The sequence below is a fragment of the Nansenia antarctica genome (assembly GCF_963989245.1).
Source record: "Nansenia antarctica genome assembly, chromosome: 10".
Taxonomy (NCBI): Eukaryota; Metazoa; Chordata; class Actinopteri; order Argentiniformes; family Microstomatidae; genus Nansenia; species Nansenia antarctica.
In genome coordinates, this window is record NC_137680.1 from 20295367 (window position 1) to 20314492 (window position 19126).

General features: G+C 48.9%; 1 protein-coding gene across 1 annotated transcript in view; it reads left to right on the forward strand.

The window, feature by feature from the left end:
- The window catches only part of triob (trio Rho guanine nucleotide exchange factor b), a 111223-nt gene that overhangs the window by 51026 nt on the left and 41071 nt on the right, over positions 1–19126 (forward strand). The window contains exons 11-17 of the mRNA XM_080541058.1: positions 3992–4161; positions 6174–6348; positions 10285–10480; positions 13064–13230; positions 15579–15698; positions 17998–18189; positions 18466–18615. Coding sequence (XP_080397184.1) covers positions 3992–4161; positions 6174–6348; positions 10285–10480; positions 13064–13230; positions 15579–15698; positions 17998–18189; positions 18466–18615 — 1170 coding nt within the window. The remainder of the gene's footprint in view (positions 1–3991; positions 4162–6173; positions 6349–10284; positions 10481–13063; positions 13231–15578; positions 15699–17997; positions 18190–18465; positions 18616–19126) is intronic.

Sequence of the window (19126 nt, forward strand, 5' to 3'; positions counted from 1 at the left end):
TTTATTTTTTTATTTTTTTTATTTTTACGGGAGCCATGCAAGAATCAGCTGGGTAAGTTTTAGCTAACGTTGTTAGCCAACTGGCTAACGTTATATTGTTAGGGTCGTAATGTTTATGTTAGCTTTACTGTTACATGTTGGAAAACAACGTCTCATGGACAGGGCTGTACATGCTATGAGCGTTTGTGCTATTAATTTATTTGCCCTGTGGCACGCATGTGACAGACAGAGGCGCTTGTATGTAACGTTACGTAGCAGGGGTTTTCCATGTTGAAGCCAGGAGAACGCGAGATGAAATGAAGTGAGGGGTGGTCGCTATTAAAATACCAGGTAGTCATGGTGGATGATCATGAATGATGCTTGATAAGTGAATGCTATTTCAATTATGTTGAGTCCACCAGCGAGCTGTCTGTAAGATAAACAGCGCCAAGCGTAGCCTACTAACGTGAGCTGTCTGTAGTCTAGCCAGCAATGCTAGCTAGCCAGTCAACTAGCTCTGTGAGCAGCTGTAGCTTGGCGTAACGTTAGGTTAGATAGCTAGTTAAGCCGGATTTATGCTTCTGCGTCGCCATTTACGCGCAGCGAAAAGCCACACGACTAATCGCGACTAATCGAAAAAATAATCGACAGATTAGTCGACTACCAAAATAATCGTTAGTTGCAGCCCTACACAGTGTACACATTGGCGCTGTGGGGGGCGGCTGTGGCGCAGGAGGTAGAGCCGCCGTCTAATGATCGCAAGGTCGGCAGGTCGGCGGTTCGAGCCCCGGCTGGTGAAATGTTGAAGTGTCCTTGGGGAAGACACTGAACCCCGAATTGCTCCCAGTGAGCGGGCCGGCCGGCGCCTTGCATGGCAGCTTGCCGCCATTGGTGTGTGAATGTGTGTGTGAATGAGTGAATGAGAGGCCGCTTTGGATAAAGGCGCTATGTAAGTGCAGTCCATTTATGCCCATGTCGGCATGGGTTCGAATCCAGCCCCACTCCCTGCTGACATGCCCTCTGTACTCCCTTCTTCTCCTTACTTTGCTGTCGGTCTTCACTGTATCTGTCTAATAACATGAAAAATATGAGTGGGACTGCCCCACTCAGAAAAAGAAAAAACCTTTAAAAAAAAGAGGTAGGTGGAGCTTTTCTCGACCACCCGTTCAGAACTGTTCAGGTGTTAGCGGGGGGCGCGCGGTGGCGTAGCGTATTAGACGTCGACGTATCTTAGCATGTCATCCCTCCTCTCTCTCTCTCTCCTGTCCTTCCTGTCAATGTCTACCGCCCTCTGTCCCAATGAAGCAGAAAATGGCCCTAAAAACATATTTAAAAAACTGGTAAAGAACTGATATTAGATCGCTATTTTTCCTATACGACCGTGGGGCCTGCTGCTGTCTGGAAGGGATCTCGACCACCCACGCCTTTGACGAAGTGACAAAACCTGTACTGAGACCTGTCAGCGACGTGCTGTAATATTTATCTCCCTTTTGACACCATAATGACGTCCGATGTGGAGCCCCCCAGGGGAGGGTTGTTGGGAGAGGGGTTCTTCATAACTCAACGCCGCTCGCAGTGAGGAAAGTTTTAAGTGCCTCCTTCCAGAGAGTTGAACCTTCCGTAGCCCCGAGCCAAAGTCAGGATTGGGAAATATATGACAGCAGTAATAAGAGGGTTGATACATGTGTTTAGTGGCATGGAGAATTTATGACATCAGCTACCGCAGGTCCGCCCACACAGGGAAGTGGGTGGGTGTGTGTGCGTTTCTGTGTGTGTGCGTGTGTCTGTGTGTGTGCGTGTGTGTGCGTGTCTGTGTGTGTGCGTGTCTGCGTGTGTCTCTCTGTGTGTGTGTCTGTGTGTGTGTGTGTGTGTCTGTCTGTCTGTCTCTGTGTGTGTGTGTGTGTGTGTGTGTGTGTGTGTCTGTGTGTCTGTCTGTGTGTCTGTCTGTGTGTGTGTGTGTGTGTGTGTGTGTGTGCGCGTGTGCGTGTGTGTGTGCGCGTGTGTGTGTGTGAGTGTGTGTGTGTCTCTGTGTGTGTGTGTGTGTGTGTGTGTGTGTGTGTGTGTGTGTGTGTGTGTGTGATCTCCCGTGACTGCGGATGGGCTGCCCCAACGAGACCCTGACATTGACAGAAGGGTCGTTTCCTGAACGTAACACACACCTACAACACAGCACAGCTGTCCTCCCCCCTACACTCCAAACATTGTTCTCTCTCCGCCTCGGAGCCAGCCGCAACCCTGTCACAACGAAGGAAGCTGTTTCTGAAAAATGTCTCAAAGCTGTAAGTTGTCATATCTCCTATATCAGATCTCCTATTTTTGCAAATGAAAACAGGTTGTGTGTTTTCAAAAGACTTCTCTCGTGTAAAATTGGGTTCGTTCCACTTAACTGAGCCACTTTATTCCGAGGTGTAGGCTTCATAATACCGTCTGGCAGTTTATTATATATGAGCTTGTTGGGAATTGTCACAACAAACACTTCACAGCTCTTTAGTTAGTTATATAAGAAACTAGCGGAAGATCTGGGCTACGCTATCTATCCGTGTTGCTTACTACTAACGTACACATAGATAGAGCGGCGTTTAACCTTTCTGCAGTGCCGACGGAGGTCTGTTCTCTGTTACTCAGGACAGGTTGACATATGTTTTGTGTACTGTACATGACACATACTCATCGGTGACATCATACGGTGACATCATACTCAAAAGGAATTATTTCTTGATTTCCATATGGTGGTCATATCTCCCGTCTGTTGGCTTACGGCGGTTTGGGGGATTAGACCGTTCCAAACTCAAGGTGTGGGGGGGGGGCTCGTAGAGGGCCTGCGTGTTTTGTCTTTTGTGTGTGTTTTGGAAAAATGGACATGTAGGAAATGGAACAACCCATGCGGGTGGTAGATTGGGCAGGGTGAGGTCCCCTCCCTCCTGCCCCCCCCCCCCCCCCCGTACGAGAGCTTTGGGTCCACTGTGCCAACACACGACCAGATGGTTAATCCTCTCGAAAATGACCCACGCCTCCTCTGACCATTCAGAAAACAACGGCGCTCGACTCTCGTTCGACTCTGTCTGAATCTATCTCACTTCTTCTTTTGTTCCTACGCTCCTTTTATTTCGTTATCGCTCTCTCCCCCCTTTCATTTCCCTCTCCCCTGCGTCTCTCTGCGCAGTATCTCTGTGTGTGTCTCTCTCTCTTTCTCAATCTATCTCCGTCTCTCTCTGATGCTCTTATCTTAGATCAGTGTTCCCCCCCTTCTTTAGTTTTCATCTGTCTCCCACCCTCCCTTTCCTACACGTTTCTCTCTCCCTCTCGTTCCTGCTATCATATGACATCATGTTGTCTTCAGACGGGGTCAGACACTTGACCTCTCTGAGCCTCTGCCGGGGAGACCGTTTCCCTGTAGCTTTCGAAGTGTCGCTCTCGTGTGATTGGCTGTCTTTGACCTCTGGCCCCTTCTGGAGTGTTACCAGTGTGTGTGTGTGTGTGTGTGTGTGTGTGTGTGTGTGTGTGTGTGTGTGTGTGTGTGTGTGGTGTGTCTGTGTCTGTGTCTGTGTCTGTGTCTGTGTGTGTGTGTGTGTGTGTGTGTGTGTGGGTGGGTGTGTCTGTGTGTGTGTGGGTGTGGGTGTGTCTGTGTGTGTCTGTGTGTGTGTGTGTGTGTGTGTGTGTGCGTCTGTGTCTCATCGGCTGCTGTGTGTGTGTGTGTGTGTGTCTGTCTGTGTCTGATGGGCTGATGTTTGTGTGTCTGTGTGTGTGTTTGTGTGTGTGTCTGATCGGCTGATGTTTGTGTGTGTGTGTGTGTGTGTGTGTGTGTCTGATCGGCTGATGTTTGTGTGTCTTTGTGTGTGTGTGTGTGTGTGTGTCTGATGGGCTGGTGTGTGTGTGTCTGTGTGTGTCTGTGTCTGTGTCTGTGTCTGTGTGTGTGTGTGTGTGTGTGTGTGTCTGTGTGTGTGTGTGTGTATGTGTCTGACGGGCTGATGTGTGTGTGTGTCTGATGGACTGATGTGTGTGTGTCCTGCAGCTGTGGACGTGGCTGGAGGAGCTGCAGAAGGAGCTGCTGGATGACGTGTACGCCGAGTCTGTGGAGACGGTCCAGGACCTGATCAAACGCTTCAGCCAGCAGCAGCAGACCACCCTGCAGGCCACCGTCAACGTCATCAAGGAGGGGGAGGACCTGATCCAGCAGCTCAGGTGAGCCACAGTCCCCCTCTGCCGGAGACGGGCCATAAACCCCCCAGCAATCCAGCACTGTTGTTCACCGATCGTAACGTTAGAACTTTTATTTTTATTTTTATTTTTAGAATTATAAGGTTCTATCTCCATTTTTGGTCAAAATTTAGTTTTTTACATAATCTGATCCCTTAGGTGTTTATTAATGCCTGTGTGGTGTTATTTTTTAAATGTTAAAAAACATTTAAATGTTGACATTTTTTTGTTAGTAATTCATAAAATACAAAGGTTCCATCTCACAAAACATAATGAAATGTAAAAACGTTGACGCTCAATATCTCTGAACTCCCCTAAACGGAGATAGAACCGTATAATTCTAAGCTCACGCGATGTAGTGAACCGAAATAGTGAGTTAAGTTAAGTAGCCTTGAGGACCGATGGTTCTTGAGCCTGCCGACCCATAGGGAGCAGGAGCCTATCTACTGTTTCGGTAGCGTGAGGCAGCTTGATGTATAAGTTCCCCACCTGGACATGACACTGGTATGTTGCAGGGTCTTACCCCCCTAAGGTCTAACCCTTAATGCTGAGTGCCAAGCAGGGAGGCATCGGGAAACCATTTTTAAAAATAGTGTGTGGTACGACTCGGCCGGGGATCGAACTCACGACCTCCCGATCTCAGGGCGGACGCTCTAACCGCAAGGCCACGGAGGTGGTCAGACATGGGATCGGGCTGCCCTCTCTCATCTGGCCATGACAGTTTTACCTGTACAGATATCATTATAAAGTATAATCAGTATCATCCATATGCTCATCTACATATACACTATATGGACAAAAGTATTGGGACACCCCCGAACGTCACACCCATATGTGCTTGTTGAACTTCTCATTCCAAAACCATGGGCATTCATATGGAGTTGTTCCCACCTTTGCTGCTATAACCCGCACCAACCTACAGACCTTTGGGGACAGAGCCTTCAGCGTGGCAGCTCCCACCCTCTGGAACTCCCTCCCCATAGCGATCCGCAACGCACCCACCCTGGACTCCTTCAAACTAGCCCTCAAAACTCATCTGTTCTCCAAGGCCTTTGGCCCCTAGTCACTGTTTTAGTTTTTGCTTTGTTGTTTTCTGTTTAGTCTGTCCGTTTCATTCCCTTGTTAAGCGTCCTTGGGTTTTTGAAAGGCGCTATATAAATTAAAGCTATTATTATTATTAATATTATAACAGCTTCCACTCTTCATGGGAAGACTATCTACTAGATTTTCGAATACGGTTGCGAGGATTTGCTGCCATTCAGCCACAAGAGCATTAATGAGGTCGGGGCACTGATGTTGGGTGAGAAGGACCGGCTCGCAGTCTGCGTTCCAATTCATCCCAAAGGTGTTGGATGGGGTTGAGGTCAGAGCTCTGTGTGCAGGCCAGTCAAGCCAAACCATGTCATTATGGAAAGGGCCTTCCCCAAACTGTTGCCACAAAGCTGGAAGCATACAATTCTCTAGAATTGCATTGTATGCTGTAGCATTAAGACTTCCCTTTACTGGAACTAAGGGGCCTAGTCCAAACCATGAAAACAGCCCCAGACCATAATTGTGTCCACATACCCCCCTTTTTCCTGGTAAAAGCGACATGTCTCATTTAAGAAAAAACTAATTGTACACATACTATACCACCCTCCCTCACAGTAACAATGCCATGGTTGTTTTGTTGCTTTTCTAGACTTGAGCAACTACGTACAGCAATAACATCGTCCCCTTAGGGCTGCGTTCACCCCTACTATTAAGGAGACGGTGATCGCACCGGTGCGCTACTAACTAGCTGGCAACAAGAGGTACATTTCTGGGGGAGGAGCTCGTCCCGCGTCTTAACACGTCGTTAAAACAGCGACAACAATCCCACACCGTGTGATGTTCTTCCGTGTAATCCCCGACAGGTGGTTGTGATGTGTTTGTGTGACTCTTTCTCTTCAACCTCTGACCCCCGTCCCCCCCCTCCCCCCTCCACCTCCCCTCCACCCCGCCCCCCCCACACACAGGGACTCGGCCATCTCCAGTAACAAGACCCCCCACAACAGCTCCATGGCCCACATCGAGAGCGTCCTGCAGCAGCTGGACGAGGCCCAGGCTCAGATGGAGGAGCTCTTCCAGGAGAGGAAGATCAAGCTGGAGCTCTTCCTGCAGCTGCGCATCTTCGAGAGGGACGCCATCGACGTGAGTGTGGACCCTCGCACGACGCCCCCCCCCCCCCCCCCGTCGGCTCCCTCTTGTCAGTCTGTCCGGTTATTCGAACGCGGCGTGTTTTAGCTTCACACTTTTTAGTTCGTCGGTACTTGGAGGTGTCGTCGTAGGTGTGTTTCGGGGGGGGAGGGGGGGGGGGGGACGAGTCGGTTTGTCGGTAGTCTGTGGAGTTTTTTCGCGGCGACAAACGATCGTGTCGGCGGTAATTCCGCCTGACAGTTTTTGCGGAGTGATTCGTCGCTTGTTTTAAAACTCCCTGCTCTTTTTTATGTCCCAATTTGAGTCTGGTGAAGCCTTGAATCCCCCCCCCGCTGTGAGACAAAATGGTTCCTCGCCACTCTTGGAGCTAATAGATCTCTCCTGCCGCCTCTGTGGTGATCAAAGGACGGCTGAGGCATATTTGATGAAAGATATTGATTCACATCCCCCCCCCCCCGAAAAATTAAAGCATCAGCCTTTGAACGTATAGCCTCGAGCATAGAGGCAGTGAGCAGAGACCGATATTCATTAAATTAGCCCCGAGTTCTGGGTATTTATGGTCCTGGAGCGGTGAGTCATTAAGGGCTGTGGCTGGGTCTGGATGCGTAGGGGAGAAGTGGTAGTAAAGTTGTCACTGTGAAACAGAAAGCAGGACAGATTAGTGTCTACACCACCGCCCCGCATCTGGAGATTACAATAACACACGTACTGGTTAGTTCCTCATTTGACATTTTCCTCTATATTTTCCCAAGAGTTCCAAGTTAAAGAAACCCTTAATGATGTGTATGAAATATTGGTCAGTACTTAAGAAAAACACATCATTCTAAGCATGTATATCCATGCGTTCAACCTCACAGTGAGGTAAAACTTTACCGTATTGGTACGCTGCAGAGAGTACCCGTATCAGCCGCCCATATCATTACCAGAACTTCCATAGATCATATCACTCTGGTTCTTCAACAACTCCATTGGCTTCCCGTTAAATACCACATTGATTTCAAAATTCCGCTCCTCACTTTCAAGGCCCTTCACAATCTTGCACCTCCATATCTCTCTGAACTCCTTCACACCTACACTCCCTCTCGCACTCTCCCATCCTCCGCTACCTTTCAGCTCACTATACCTTCTGCCCGCCTGACCACTATGGGGTCTAGAGCCTTCAGCCACTGTGGAACTCTCGTCTCTGGAACTCTCTTCCTCAAGACACCCGGAACACTGACTCTCTCTCCACCTTCAAATCCTGCCTGAAAACCCACCTTTTTAAAACTGGCTTATTTTTAAAACTTTGAGATTGTTGTTTTGAAGTCTTTTGTCTTGTTTTGTTTTGTTTTTGTTTGTTTGGATCACTGTTTGAACTTGATCTGTTGCATGTTTTTAATGATGCTTTGTAAGGTGTCCTTGAGTGCTTTGAAAGGTGTCCTTGAGTGCTTTGAAAGTAGTTATTAGTAGTAGGAGTACAGTAAAGCCTGTAGCACGGTAGCTCTGCACGGTAGCCAGCCCTGGGAGTGGCGTGTCGGATTCTCTTGTCAGTATGACACAGTGCTGTGGCATGCGGTGCAGGAGTGGAGAGAGTACTTTCCTCTACTCCTCCCCACACACACACACACACACACACACACACACATACCAGGCCTCTCCTTCCTGGCTCCCACGTGAGAGAGAGGCTCGAAGGGAGCGTTGGCGGTGCAGGTTGAGGTGAGGGGCGGGGGGGCGTGAGGCACACAGTGGCAGGGATCAGGAAGGGGGCAGTCCAGGGGCAGAGCAGAGAGTCTCCGTGTGCCAGAGAGAGAGAGAGAGCCAGCAGCCGGGGGAAGAGATGGTCTGTCTGCTCAGTGAGGGGATTTTACTCTGCTGCTTTGTGAGAGCCCGGTAAGTGGCAGGTGAAGAGAAGTATACTGGAAGAGGCGAAGAAACTTGTGGTATTTATGCCTGGGAGGGAGCTTTACTTGTCGTAATGTGCCCACGAGTACGTTGTACATACACTGTACATACGGTGGTTTCAGTGGAAAGATTTGATTTCAGAAGAGATTTTGCTGCAGTTTATCGAAAATCTGTGTTATCGGATTTGTTTGGTTTTGTTCTAGGGTTTCGGTACTCTAGAACTTGGAATGCTTCGAAATGCTTTGTTCTAAGGACTGACTGAGTTCCTAGTCCGAGAAGGGCTGTCGAAATAATGGTGTCTGTCTGTCTGTCTGTCTGTGGTACCGGCTCTGACTTGCTCGTATTGTAAACAAATAAAACAAAGGAAGATCTACACCACTGACTATGATGCCGCTTATATAACACCACAGGTTTGGTTGGTGAAAGAGACTGTCACCGAGGCATTCGATTGGTCACCAACCAGTACAGAACTATATATAGAGCACATGGCAATACAGGTCTGTTTACCTTTGTCCTTTGTTGCAAAGTTGCATACAGAAAACATAAAAGTGGACGCCGACATCGAAATCCACGTGTGTCGTGTGATGTGTTTCTGAGTTTCAACGAATCCTGTAAGCAAATCACTTCCAGGAACCAACAGCGATTTCCTCAGAAAGGACAATGACTTGATTTGTTGAACTTTCGGTTCTGCTCAGTGAGGAAGGATACAAAACGAAAGCCAAGGGTCACCACCGCTGAAGGAAGTGTCTTCACGGCTCGTCGACTTAAAAAACGCAGCTCTGACTGAAACAGAAACAGAAAGCGAGCCTTTTCACCTGCGGGATGGCCCCCCACGCCTCCCATTAAGTGACTGGTTAGCTCTGGGCGCTAACCTCTCCCTCGTGGGACCCTCGTCTCTCTGCTAGCCAGCGCAGTCCTCACACGGGCTCTCCTATAGATCAGCCTCAGGAGCTTACGGGAGCTGGAGGAAATGAAAACGGCCCAGCGGAGAGAATCAGGAATTCATACATTCCGATTAGACGTACTTACGTGAAGAATTTCTTTCTGGTTCATTCTTTCTGGTTTCGACAGACCTCTCGACTCCTCTCTCTCCCCCATTCCGGAGGTTTCAGTCGTTTGAGTGGATGAAGGCAGCTGCCTAAAGCTTCTTGTTTTCATCCTTAACTCTCTCTCTCTCGTCTCTGATCCAGTTTGTTACCGTAGTTACTTCTGCTGCAAGGCTGGGGTTGACCCCCCGTATTACTTTTCCATAGTTTTCCCTCGCCGGTCGTATGTCTTGACGCTATTGAGTCTCGCGTTTCTCTCGGACACATTCTTTGCGTTCTGGCTCTTTAGCATTTGGGGGCGAAGGCGCAGCTGAATGTGATGGAATGGAAACCAGTAGCCAGCCTGTCTCTGGAACCTCACTGGATTGATTTCATAAGAAAAAAAAAGAAAAAAAAGATTAATATTCCAAGATATTAATAACAAAATATGATATCTTTGGTCCTGGGTCTCTAACAATGTGTTTGGAGGATCGAGTGAAGCACTGTGGTGGTGTACTGCATCATAGTGCTAGGATGGTGATTGGTTGGTTCATGATTCACCTTTCAACCAGTGCATGTGTGGGCACTCAACCAATTACTGATGTCACAGGATCTCCGTTACCATGGCTGCTGTCATGTCAGCCTCCTGTCTGAGTGGTTCCAAAGGAGGGAGAGAGAGAGAGAGAGAGAGGGAGAGAGAGGGAGGGAGGGAGAGAGGGAGAGAGAGAGAGGGAGAGAGAGAGAGAGAGAGAGAGAGAGAGAGAGAGAGAGAGAGAGAGAGAGAGAGAGAGAGAGAAAACACTAAACACTTGTCAGCTGGGCTTCAGTTTTGTCAATAGGTAGACATTATGTATACAGTATGAATCCTGTTACTCGTATTCTGCCGTAGAGTGTCTGAGTGTGCGCGTCTGTGTCTGTATGTGTGTGTTTGCGTCTGCGTGTGCGACTATGTCTACGTGTGCCCGCACGCGCTCGCTCGCTACTCTAACCTCCCTCCCCCCTATCCCGCCCGCACACAACGCAGATCATCTCGGACCTGGAGTCGTGGAACGAGGAGCTGTCTCAGCAGATGAGCGAGTTCGACACGGAGGACCTGCCGCTGGCGGAGCAGAGGCTGCAGCACCACGCAGACAAGAACCTCACCATGAACAACCTCACCTTCGACGTCATCCACCAGGGCCAGGAGCTGCTGCAGTACGTCACCGAGGTGCAGGCTTCTGGTGAGTGTGGGAGAGGGTGGTCACACACACACACACTCACACACACATGCACTCACACACACATGCACGCACGCGCATTCTCTGTCTGTCTGTCTGTCTGTCTGTCTGTCTGTCTGTCTCTCTCTCTCTCTCTCTCTCTCGCATTATCTCTCTCCCTCTCTCTCTCTGTCTCTGTCTCTCGCTCTCTCTCTCTGTCTCTCTTTCTCTCTCTCTCTCTCTGTCTGTCTCTTTCTGTCTCTCTCTCTCTATTTCTCTCTCCCTCCCTCTCTCTCTCTCTCTCTGTCTCTCTCTTTCTCTCAACGCCCCCCCCCCCCCCCCCCCCCACGTACACACACAGTGCAGTAGCCCTACCGTACGACACTCACTCAGGCAGAAACGTCAACAAACTCTTACTCACTCCCACGTCGTCACACACCTATGGTGTGTTTACATGTATACACTTTGCGGTTCCGTTGCCGTGTCCGGTTACACACCCGCACGCCTCCACCACGCTTCCCTCTCCCATGTCAGTTTACTGACAGTAGCCTGAGCCGCTACTGTCGTACTGTTTATCACAGCATGCATCTCCACGCTGCTGTGGTTTTGATCTGCAGCGCTGCTTTATCAGGTTAGCAGGGCCGGGGAACGTATTAGACGGTTTTTAAAGCCCCGCTCACTGCCAGTGTTGCTGTGGAGAGGAGCAGATGTTGTAAATCGTGACGTTAGAATTATAAGGTTCTATCTCCATTTTTGTCCAAATTGAGTTTTTTACATAATCTGATCCATTAGGTGTTTATTAATGCCTGTGTGGTGTTATTTTTAAAATGTTGACTTTTTTTAGTTCGTAGTTAATAAAATACAAAGGTTCCATCTCACAAAACATAATGGAATGTAAAAACTTTGACGTCCAATATCTCTGAACTGCCCTAAACGGAGATAGAAGCTTATAATTCTAAACTCACAAAATGTTGTACATTTCTTTATTAGGATAAACCCTTTGAGATGTCTCATCTCGTTTTCGAGAGGGTCCTAACATAATATCACAATCATAACAGCAGAAATAATGAGAGATACAAGGATGACAAAATACAGACAGACAAGAGACAAACAACAACATACGTTACTCATTGAAAACATTGAAAACATTACAACCATAACAAGCCAAAATGGCTAATAGAATATGGGAAGGTGGATCTACATACTATAATATACATACTACATTCTGCAATATAGGTATATATGATTGACGAGCTTCAGGCTCGGCCAGCTCTGCTGCTGGGAGGTAGGGAGGGAGGAGGGGGGGAGGCGGGGAGGGAGGGGCAGAGCAGTTTAAAGCCCCGCTCACTGCAAGTGTTGCTGTGGAGAGGAGCAGACGAGCTTCAGACTAGGCCAGGTCAGCACTGCTGCTGGGAGGGAGGGAGGAGGGAGGGGCAGAGCAGTTTAACCCAGCTACCAGAGCTGGAGAACCAAGCACAGCAGGCCCAGAGCAGATCTCATCTGGTAATCCTGTAGACTCATCTCTCTCATCGCTCGCTGCCGGGGGAAAGCGCTAGGCGATGCCATACAAACGCAGGCTGCCGCTGTGCATGCGCGCACACACACACACACACACACACACGCACACACGCTCACAGACACGCGCGCACACACACTCACACACGCACACACAAGCACACACACACGCTCACACAGACACACTCTCACACGTGCACATACACACACACACACAGCGATTTTTGCATAACCGCCATCGGTATCTCAGAGCAAATCAAGCTTTACATTTTCCCTCCTGGACATCAGAGAGAGACATACACACACAGACACACACACAGAGAGAGAGAGAGACACACACAGACACACACAGACACACACACAGAGAGAGAGAGAGACACACACAGACACACACACACACACACACAGAGAGAGAGAGAGACACACACACAGACACACACACACAGAGAGAGAGAGAGAGACACACACACAGACACACACCCAGAGAGAGAGAGACACACACAGACACACACACACACAGAGAGAGAGAGAGAGCGCTGTGAGCTGGGTGTTCTCTGTGCTCTAGTCTCTGTGTTCTCCAGCCCCAATGCAGTTCTGGACGGCGGGAGTCAAATGTGAGTAATGTCCATGATGGCGGCAGCTTCGCCAGCGCCCGTCTGCCGGGGAGAACGGAGCCACTGATGGTGGTGTAATCTCTCTCCTCTGCCAAGCTCCCTCCCCTCCTCTACCCCCTCCCCTCCTCTACCCCCTCCCCTGCTCTACCCCGCGGTCCAGAAGGACCTATTTATCCTGGATGCTGGCCTTGAAACCTATCACGGCTAAACTGTTTTATGTTTTTTTTATTTTATTGAGTATGGCTCTAACTAACTCTCTTTTTCCTCTTTTTTTTTTCTTTCTTTCTCCCTCTCTGTCTGCTTTCCTTCTCCTTCCATCCATCCCTCCTACGTCCCTCCCTCTGCCCCTCTCTCCCTGACCTCTCCCTCCTTCCCTCCTCCCTCCCTCCATCCCCCCCCTCCTTCCCTCCTCCCTCCCTCCATTCCCCCCCCCCTCTCCCTGACCTCTCTCCCCCCCCCCCCCCCCCCCCCCCTCCAGGTGTGGAGTTGCTGTGTGACAGGGACGTGGACATGGCCACGCGGGTGCAGGACCTGCTGGAGTTCCTCCACGAGAAGCAGCAGGAGCTGGACGTGGCGGCGGAGCAGCACAGGAGACACCTGGAGCAGTGTGTGCAGCTGCGCCACCTACAGGCCGAGGTCAAACAGGTACGTGACCTCCCTCTCGCTCGCTATCCCTTTCCCTCTCCCTCTCGCTCGCTAACCTCTCGCTCTCTCTCTATCCCTTTCCCTCCCTCTCTCTCTCTCTCTCTCTCTCTCCCCCACCTCTCCCTCTCTCTCTCTCTCCCCCACCTCTCCCTCTCTCCCTCTCTCTCTCTCCCTCCCTTCCTCTGTCTCTCTCTCCCCCCCTCTCTCTCTCTCTCCCCCCCTCTCTCTCTCTCCCTCTCTCTCTCCCTCCCTCCCTCTGTCTCTCTCCCCCCCTCTCTCCCTCTCCCTCTCTCTCCCTCTCTCTCTCTCTCTCTCTCTCTCTCTCTCTCTCTCTCCCTCTATCTCTCTCTTCCCCTGTCGTCCCGCTTCCTTGAAGTAGAGGATAACCATTGTCGTGTAAATGTTAGATTTGAAGCATTGCTCACTGCATTAAAGTGGTGTGTTTCATCGAGTTCATTGACGGTTGAAATGACGGGTGAAATATAATATAGGTTAAGTATGTTAGTACGGTAGTATGAGCATCGATCACAGTGCGTAAGACGGGTACAGGTATCATTCTGTGCACGTGTGCTCTACCGTCAGGCTAAGAGGATGTGCTCACTGATTATTTCTGACATAGAGTCCCTGTCTGCTTAATTCTGGGACGGAGTTATCATGACGTTTCAGAGCGACAGACCGAGCGCTGTCTGTACATGATCCGTGACTCATCGGTTCTCAGCGAGGGAAGAATGTCAGCTGGCTGAATATCAAACAGAACAGACATGATACTCCGTCATTACGGGCTTCAACCACCATTTTTATGGCTGATTTATCAAGACACGTTCCGTCTTAACAATGTCACAGCTCTCCTTTAAATTCGACTTTACAGAGATTATAATTACTTAATTAAAGGGGTGTAGCGAAGAATATCATAGCTTCTGTTGTTCTATTCAAATTTCGAACCCGCAAATTACCGACCATGAACACACTTGGATCGTTTATAAGATTCTTCAAAAACAAACAATGGAGTCAGTTAGAGTCCAAGCCAAGGGCCCAACTTGGGGTCAAATCTCACATGCCCCAAATCTTTAATATCACTTGAAAACAATGTGGTACATTTTATTCATTTTGTTTACCTCCCATGGGCTGAATTAGGTGAAGTGTGCCTCTTTTTTTTACTAAACCCACACCATTTGTAACATTCTGAATAGCAAATACATTCTTGAAAGCAATTTATTTTTTACTAATTCAACAAGAATTAGAAGCTTAGAATTCTTTTTTTGTGGCCTGGGGTGGTCCAGTGGTCTAGCACCGCGGTCTACAGTGCACACATATGCCCATGTCGGCATGGGTTCGAATCCGGCCCAAGCCCTGCTGACATGCCCTCTCTCCCTTCTTCTCCTTACATTCCTGTCTGTCTTCACTGTACCTGTCCAATAAAATTACAAATATGAGTGGGACTGCCCCACTCAAAAAAAAATACTTTTACTTTTAACCCCCCCCCAAAAAAAAGAAGAATTGGAAGCTTAGAATATATATATATATAATTGTTTTTACACCCTAAAATACCATCTGGGGTCCGGCCAAACCCCTGTTGGAGGTTTGACGGTTTTTAAAATGATGTGATTTGACATGTTTTTGGCGTAGACGGTTGTGTCCTCATTCCTTCACGGCCCAGTAAGGATATAGTGTGTTATTCTCTTAAGGTCACTAAATAAGTCAGCTAGCAAACCGTGTTCTACCATTCCCCCATGTGGAAACAAGATGGCTGGAAGGCTGTAACAGAGTATGCTGGGAAAGTAGAACAATCCTTTAGAGATGTCCTGCCCTAAAACTGCGAAGAAAAAAACTAGGCCAGGAGCGTCATCTGTTAATCTTTATTCGCCGTATTTATTCCTTCACTTATTAATATATTTCCTGAGCCGCGGTAGGGCCAGAGATTACGTGTGTCCTGGGTGGGAGGAGGAGGAGGAGGAGGCCTCTGCGCTGTGCCCGTCGAAATAGTTGAGCTCTCCGTCACAGTGTGTCAGATTCACACCAGCTGTTTCTGCTGACTCAGAGAGAGTGGGGGAGGGAGGGAGGGAGGGAGGGAGGGAGGAGACGGTGTGGAATTCTCCCTCGGGCTAACCCTGTGTGTATGTGGGAGAGGGGAGTGGAGGGGTGGGGGGTGTCGGAGCATGTGTGTGTGTGTGTGCCTCAACTGACCTGACCCCCCCTTGACCCGTGGTGTTAATGTTAGTAGTCTTGTTGCTGTATGTGTGTTTGAGTGATGGCGGGTGGGGGGGGGGTGATGGGGGGGTAGGGCTACATGTATGTTGTGTGCTGTGCTCTCGTACAAGACTTGATGAGAGCGTGTGCGTGTGTTTCAGGTGCTGGGTTGGATCCGTAATGGAGAGTCCATGCTGAACGCAGGACTGATCACCGCCAGCTCTCTCCAGGAGGCGGAACAGCTTCAGAAGGAGCATGAGCAATTCCAACACGCCATAGAGGTACTATCTTCTCCCTGCTCCCTGCTCCCTCCCCTTCTCATCCCAAACCCCTGCCTTATATCTACTATACATCCTCTCTTCCATCCCTCTCTCTCTCTCTCTCCCTCCCTCAATTCACCACAGGCTGTGCTAGGCTACATTTTCCTTTGAACTCCTTTTGAGCAGGGCTCATTAGCATGCAGGCCTATACATGACCTACTTCTTAGTTCTGCTGAAATATGTAGACGTGAAGGTTCCGGGAAAAACGTCTGTATTATAGAAGAAGAGAAATATCGGTTATTATCCGAGTTTAGTACTCCAATTACTTCTTCCAATTTGTTTTGGTCCCTGCTTTCGCGACACGGCTAACGAAGAAGTCTTTTTTTTTTTTTTTAAGAGGTGCGCCAGCAAGTCGTGAGAGGAACAGGGAGCCCCCCGATCACCAGAGTTCAGATGTGTGAGAAAAGACTTGCTTTGATGTTCGCTGCTGAAGCCCCCCCCCCCCTCTGAGCTCAGCACCTGCTCTGTTAGGAGAGAAGGCCTCTGAACGTTTCAGTAACACCGTCACTATTCAAATGACGATGTTTACCTCAGGCGTTAGATTGATTGATTTTTTTATTTGGGTAAAAAGTAGACGAGTACATCCCAGAGCAGAGGCGGATTTAGGATTGTAGGAGATCCGGGGCTTAGCCCAGAGGGAGAAAATAATGTGCGCACGGAGCGCGCCGGAAAAATCAACCTTCAACCTTCAACTTACCACCACCTTAAAGCGGACAAAAGGCTGTATTACAAAATAGACAGTAAACACACACACACACACACACACACACACACGTCAGTCACCATCATTTATATTTGTATAGAATTACAGAATTGATGGGCTGAGGCTAGTTATGTTACAGTATGTATATCAGGGCAGACTCTGTGCTCACCACTTATATTGTATTGATTGTCTTGTCCTGTGTTATATGACGATATATTACATGTATTGTTGGCCTGTGTATAGTAGTGAAATCAAATTCCCCCTGGGACATTAAACAAACTTAGTTAGTTAGTGTTACATCTTAGGATAGATTTGAGTCATGTTCTGTATACATACATACTACCATAAGGGCATACTTAATGTGGTTACTCCATGTTTACTAGCTGTAACATTAACGTTACATCATTCTTTTTCACTTGTTACTCAGTCAACCAGAGTGCAGATATCAAAGACTATCAGCCTGTTATTCACTTTATTTGTATAAGTATTATCCTTTGTTTGATTTCTTACCATGTACCGTAACAGTACCTTGCTATGTTTCAGTTTCATTATAACATAACGTTATGTTATGATAGCCAGCTAGCATTAGCAAACCGGAAAAGTAGTGTCAGTGAGTCAGTCACCTTTCTAATAAGATTCACAAACCTGAAACATCATCTATGTCATCACTGCTGGTGATGTCATTGTTGTCAGCTGCTGATACTGCTGCTGCAACAGTTCTTGGTGCTTGTTTTGTTGAAAAAACTTTCAGATATCCATCCTTACAATTTTGCAAGTCAGGCACTGATTGAGATCACTTCTTCTTCAGGGCAGGGCAGGCTGCGCAGTACGCAGGCTAATGTCGCGCAGCTGCTGCCTCTCTGTTGAACTCCGGTACTGCACGTTACTCACGAGATTTATTTATTTATTTTTTTAATTTTTTTGAAAAGTAAAACATTCGGGGCTTTCCAGAAAACATCCGGGGCTTGAGCCCAAGTAGCCACCCCCTAGCGCCGCCCCTGTCCCAGAGGATGGCACGTAAAAGTGGATGAAACACATGTTTCCGACATGGTCCTCGTTGGTAGACAAAGAACAACAAAGACAAGAACATACAAAAAGAAATACACTGAGAAACATACAAAGAGCAGTACAATAAGAATACAGCTTGTCATTCTTTACACAAAAGTGCTGCGTATCAGTGTGTATGTGTATGGGTAGGAGTGTGTATGACTATGCTGAGAAAGGGTTCGGGGGGACAGCAACTCAGTTCCCCTTTAACGACATTTAACCCCCGACACGTTTCGGAGCCAACTCCTTTTCGTCTCCTTTCGCGCTATCGACCGCAACCCGGTAGTATCATCTCTCTACCGGCCCTTGGATTATTGATGAATGAAATAAAAGCACTTAATTATTAACTACTGTAACGGTGATACGTGACATACGTCATGTCCACATCTCAGAGGGGGTACATCTCAATGCTAAGGGGGGGGGGGGGGGGGGGGTAGTGCTAGTTTTATGTGGAGTGGTGGACGACACAGTCACATACTGACCCTCCTCTCTGACTGACTTCTCCTCCAGAAAACCCACCAGAGCGCTCTGCAGGTGCAGCAGAAGGCAGAGGCCCTGCTCCAGGCCAACCACTACGACATGGACATGATCCGGGACTGCGCCGAGAAGGTGGCCGACCACTGGCAGCAGCTCATGCTCAAGATGGAGGACCGGCTCAAGCTGGTCAACGCCTCGGTGGCCTTCTACAAGACCTCCGAGCAGGTAAGGGGAGGTTGTACCGTCACCGCGGTCACCGCGGTCACCGTGGTCACCGTATGCCCTGGCAACCGGCTACTTGCCGTTCCCCCCTAGCGACGTGGCCCAGATACAGGGTGTTAGATAGAACCGCTACCCCGGATAGGATGGCTTAGCAGGTATCGTGTGCCATTTGCATTTTGCATTAAGCCTCGATGACCGTGCGTAGGCCGTAGGGTGCATTATGGGTAGTGCCGTTCTGACGGTTGTCTTTGCTTGTGGTGCTCTCTCTCTCTGGGGCAGGTGTGCAGCGTGCTGGAGAGCCTGGAGCAGGAGTACAAGCGGGAGGAGGACTGGTGCGGGGGAGCGGATAAACTGGGCCCCAACAGCGAGTCGGACCACGTCACCCCGATGATCAGCAAACACCTGGAGCAGAAGGAGGCGTTCCTTAAGGTAACGCAGGGCTCGGATGTGACACGGTCTGGTCGTCCGGTCGGCATGTCTGCAACCAATCAAAATGTTGGGACTTTTCTTTCGAAACTACGGAAATACGGAAATACGAATCGCGCCACAAACTTTGGCTAGTCAAGGCAAAATACTGCAACGTAATGGACTGGGTGAGTCATCCCCCAAATGCACCCCTAGTGAACTAGAACACTACTTTTACATTGTTAGCAGGCTCACAAAACAAGCCGCGTCAGTCGACTAGCGACTGTCGTCATCGATTTTCAACACACTCGGAAACGTATTCACGTTTTTTCGGAAGAAAGGTCCGACCGTTACATCGGATCCCGAACATGAGGACCAAATTGAATGATCAGACTGTGTCACATTTCAGTGTTGTGGAGTTTGTGTTCGATAGGTCGATGTGATAGAGGGATACGGTGTTAACGGGCTTAGTGATTTTAGCGCACGACACAATGGGTTTGACTTGTGTGCTGTGTCATTCGTTCATTGACCCCCC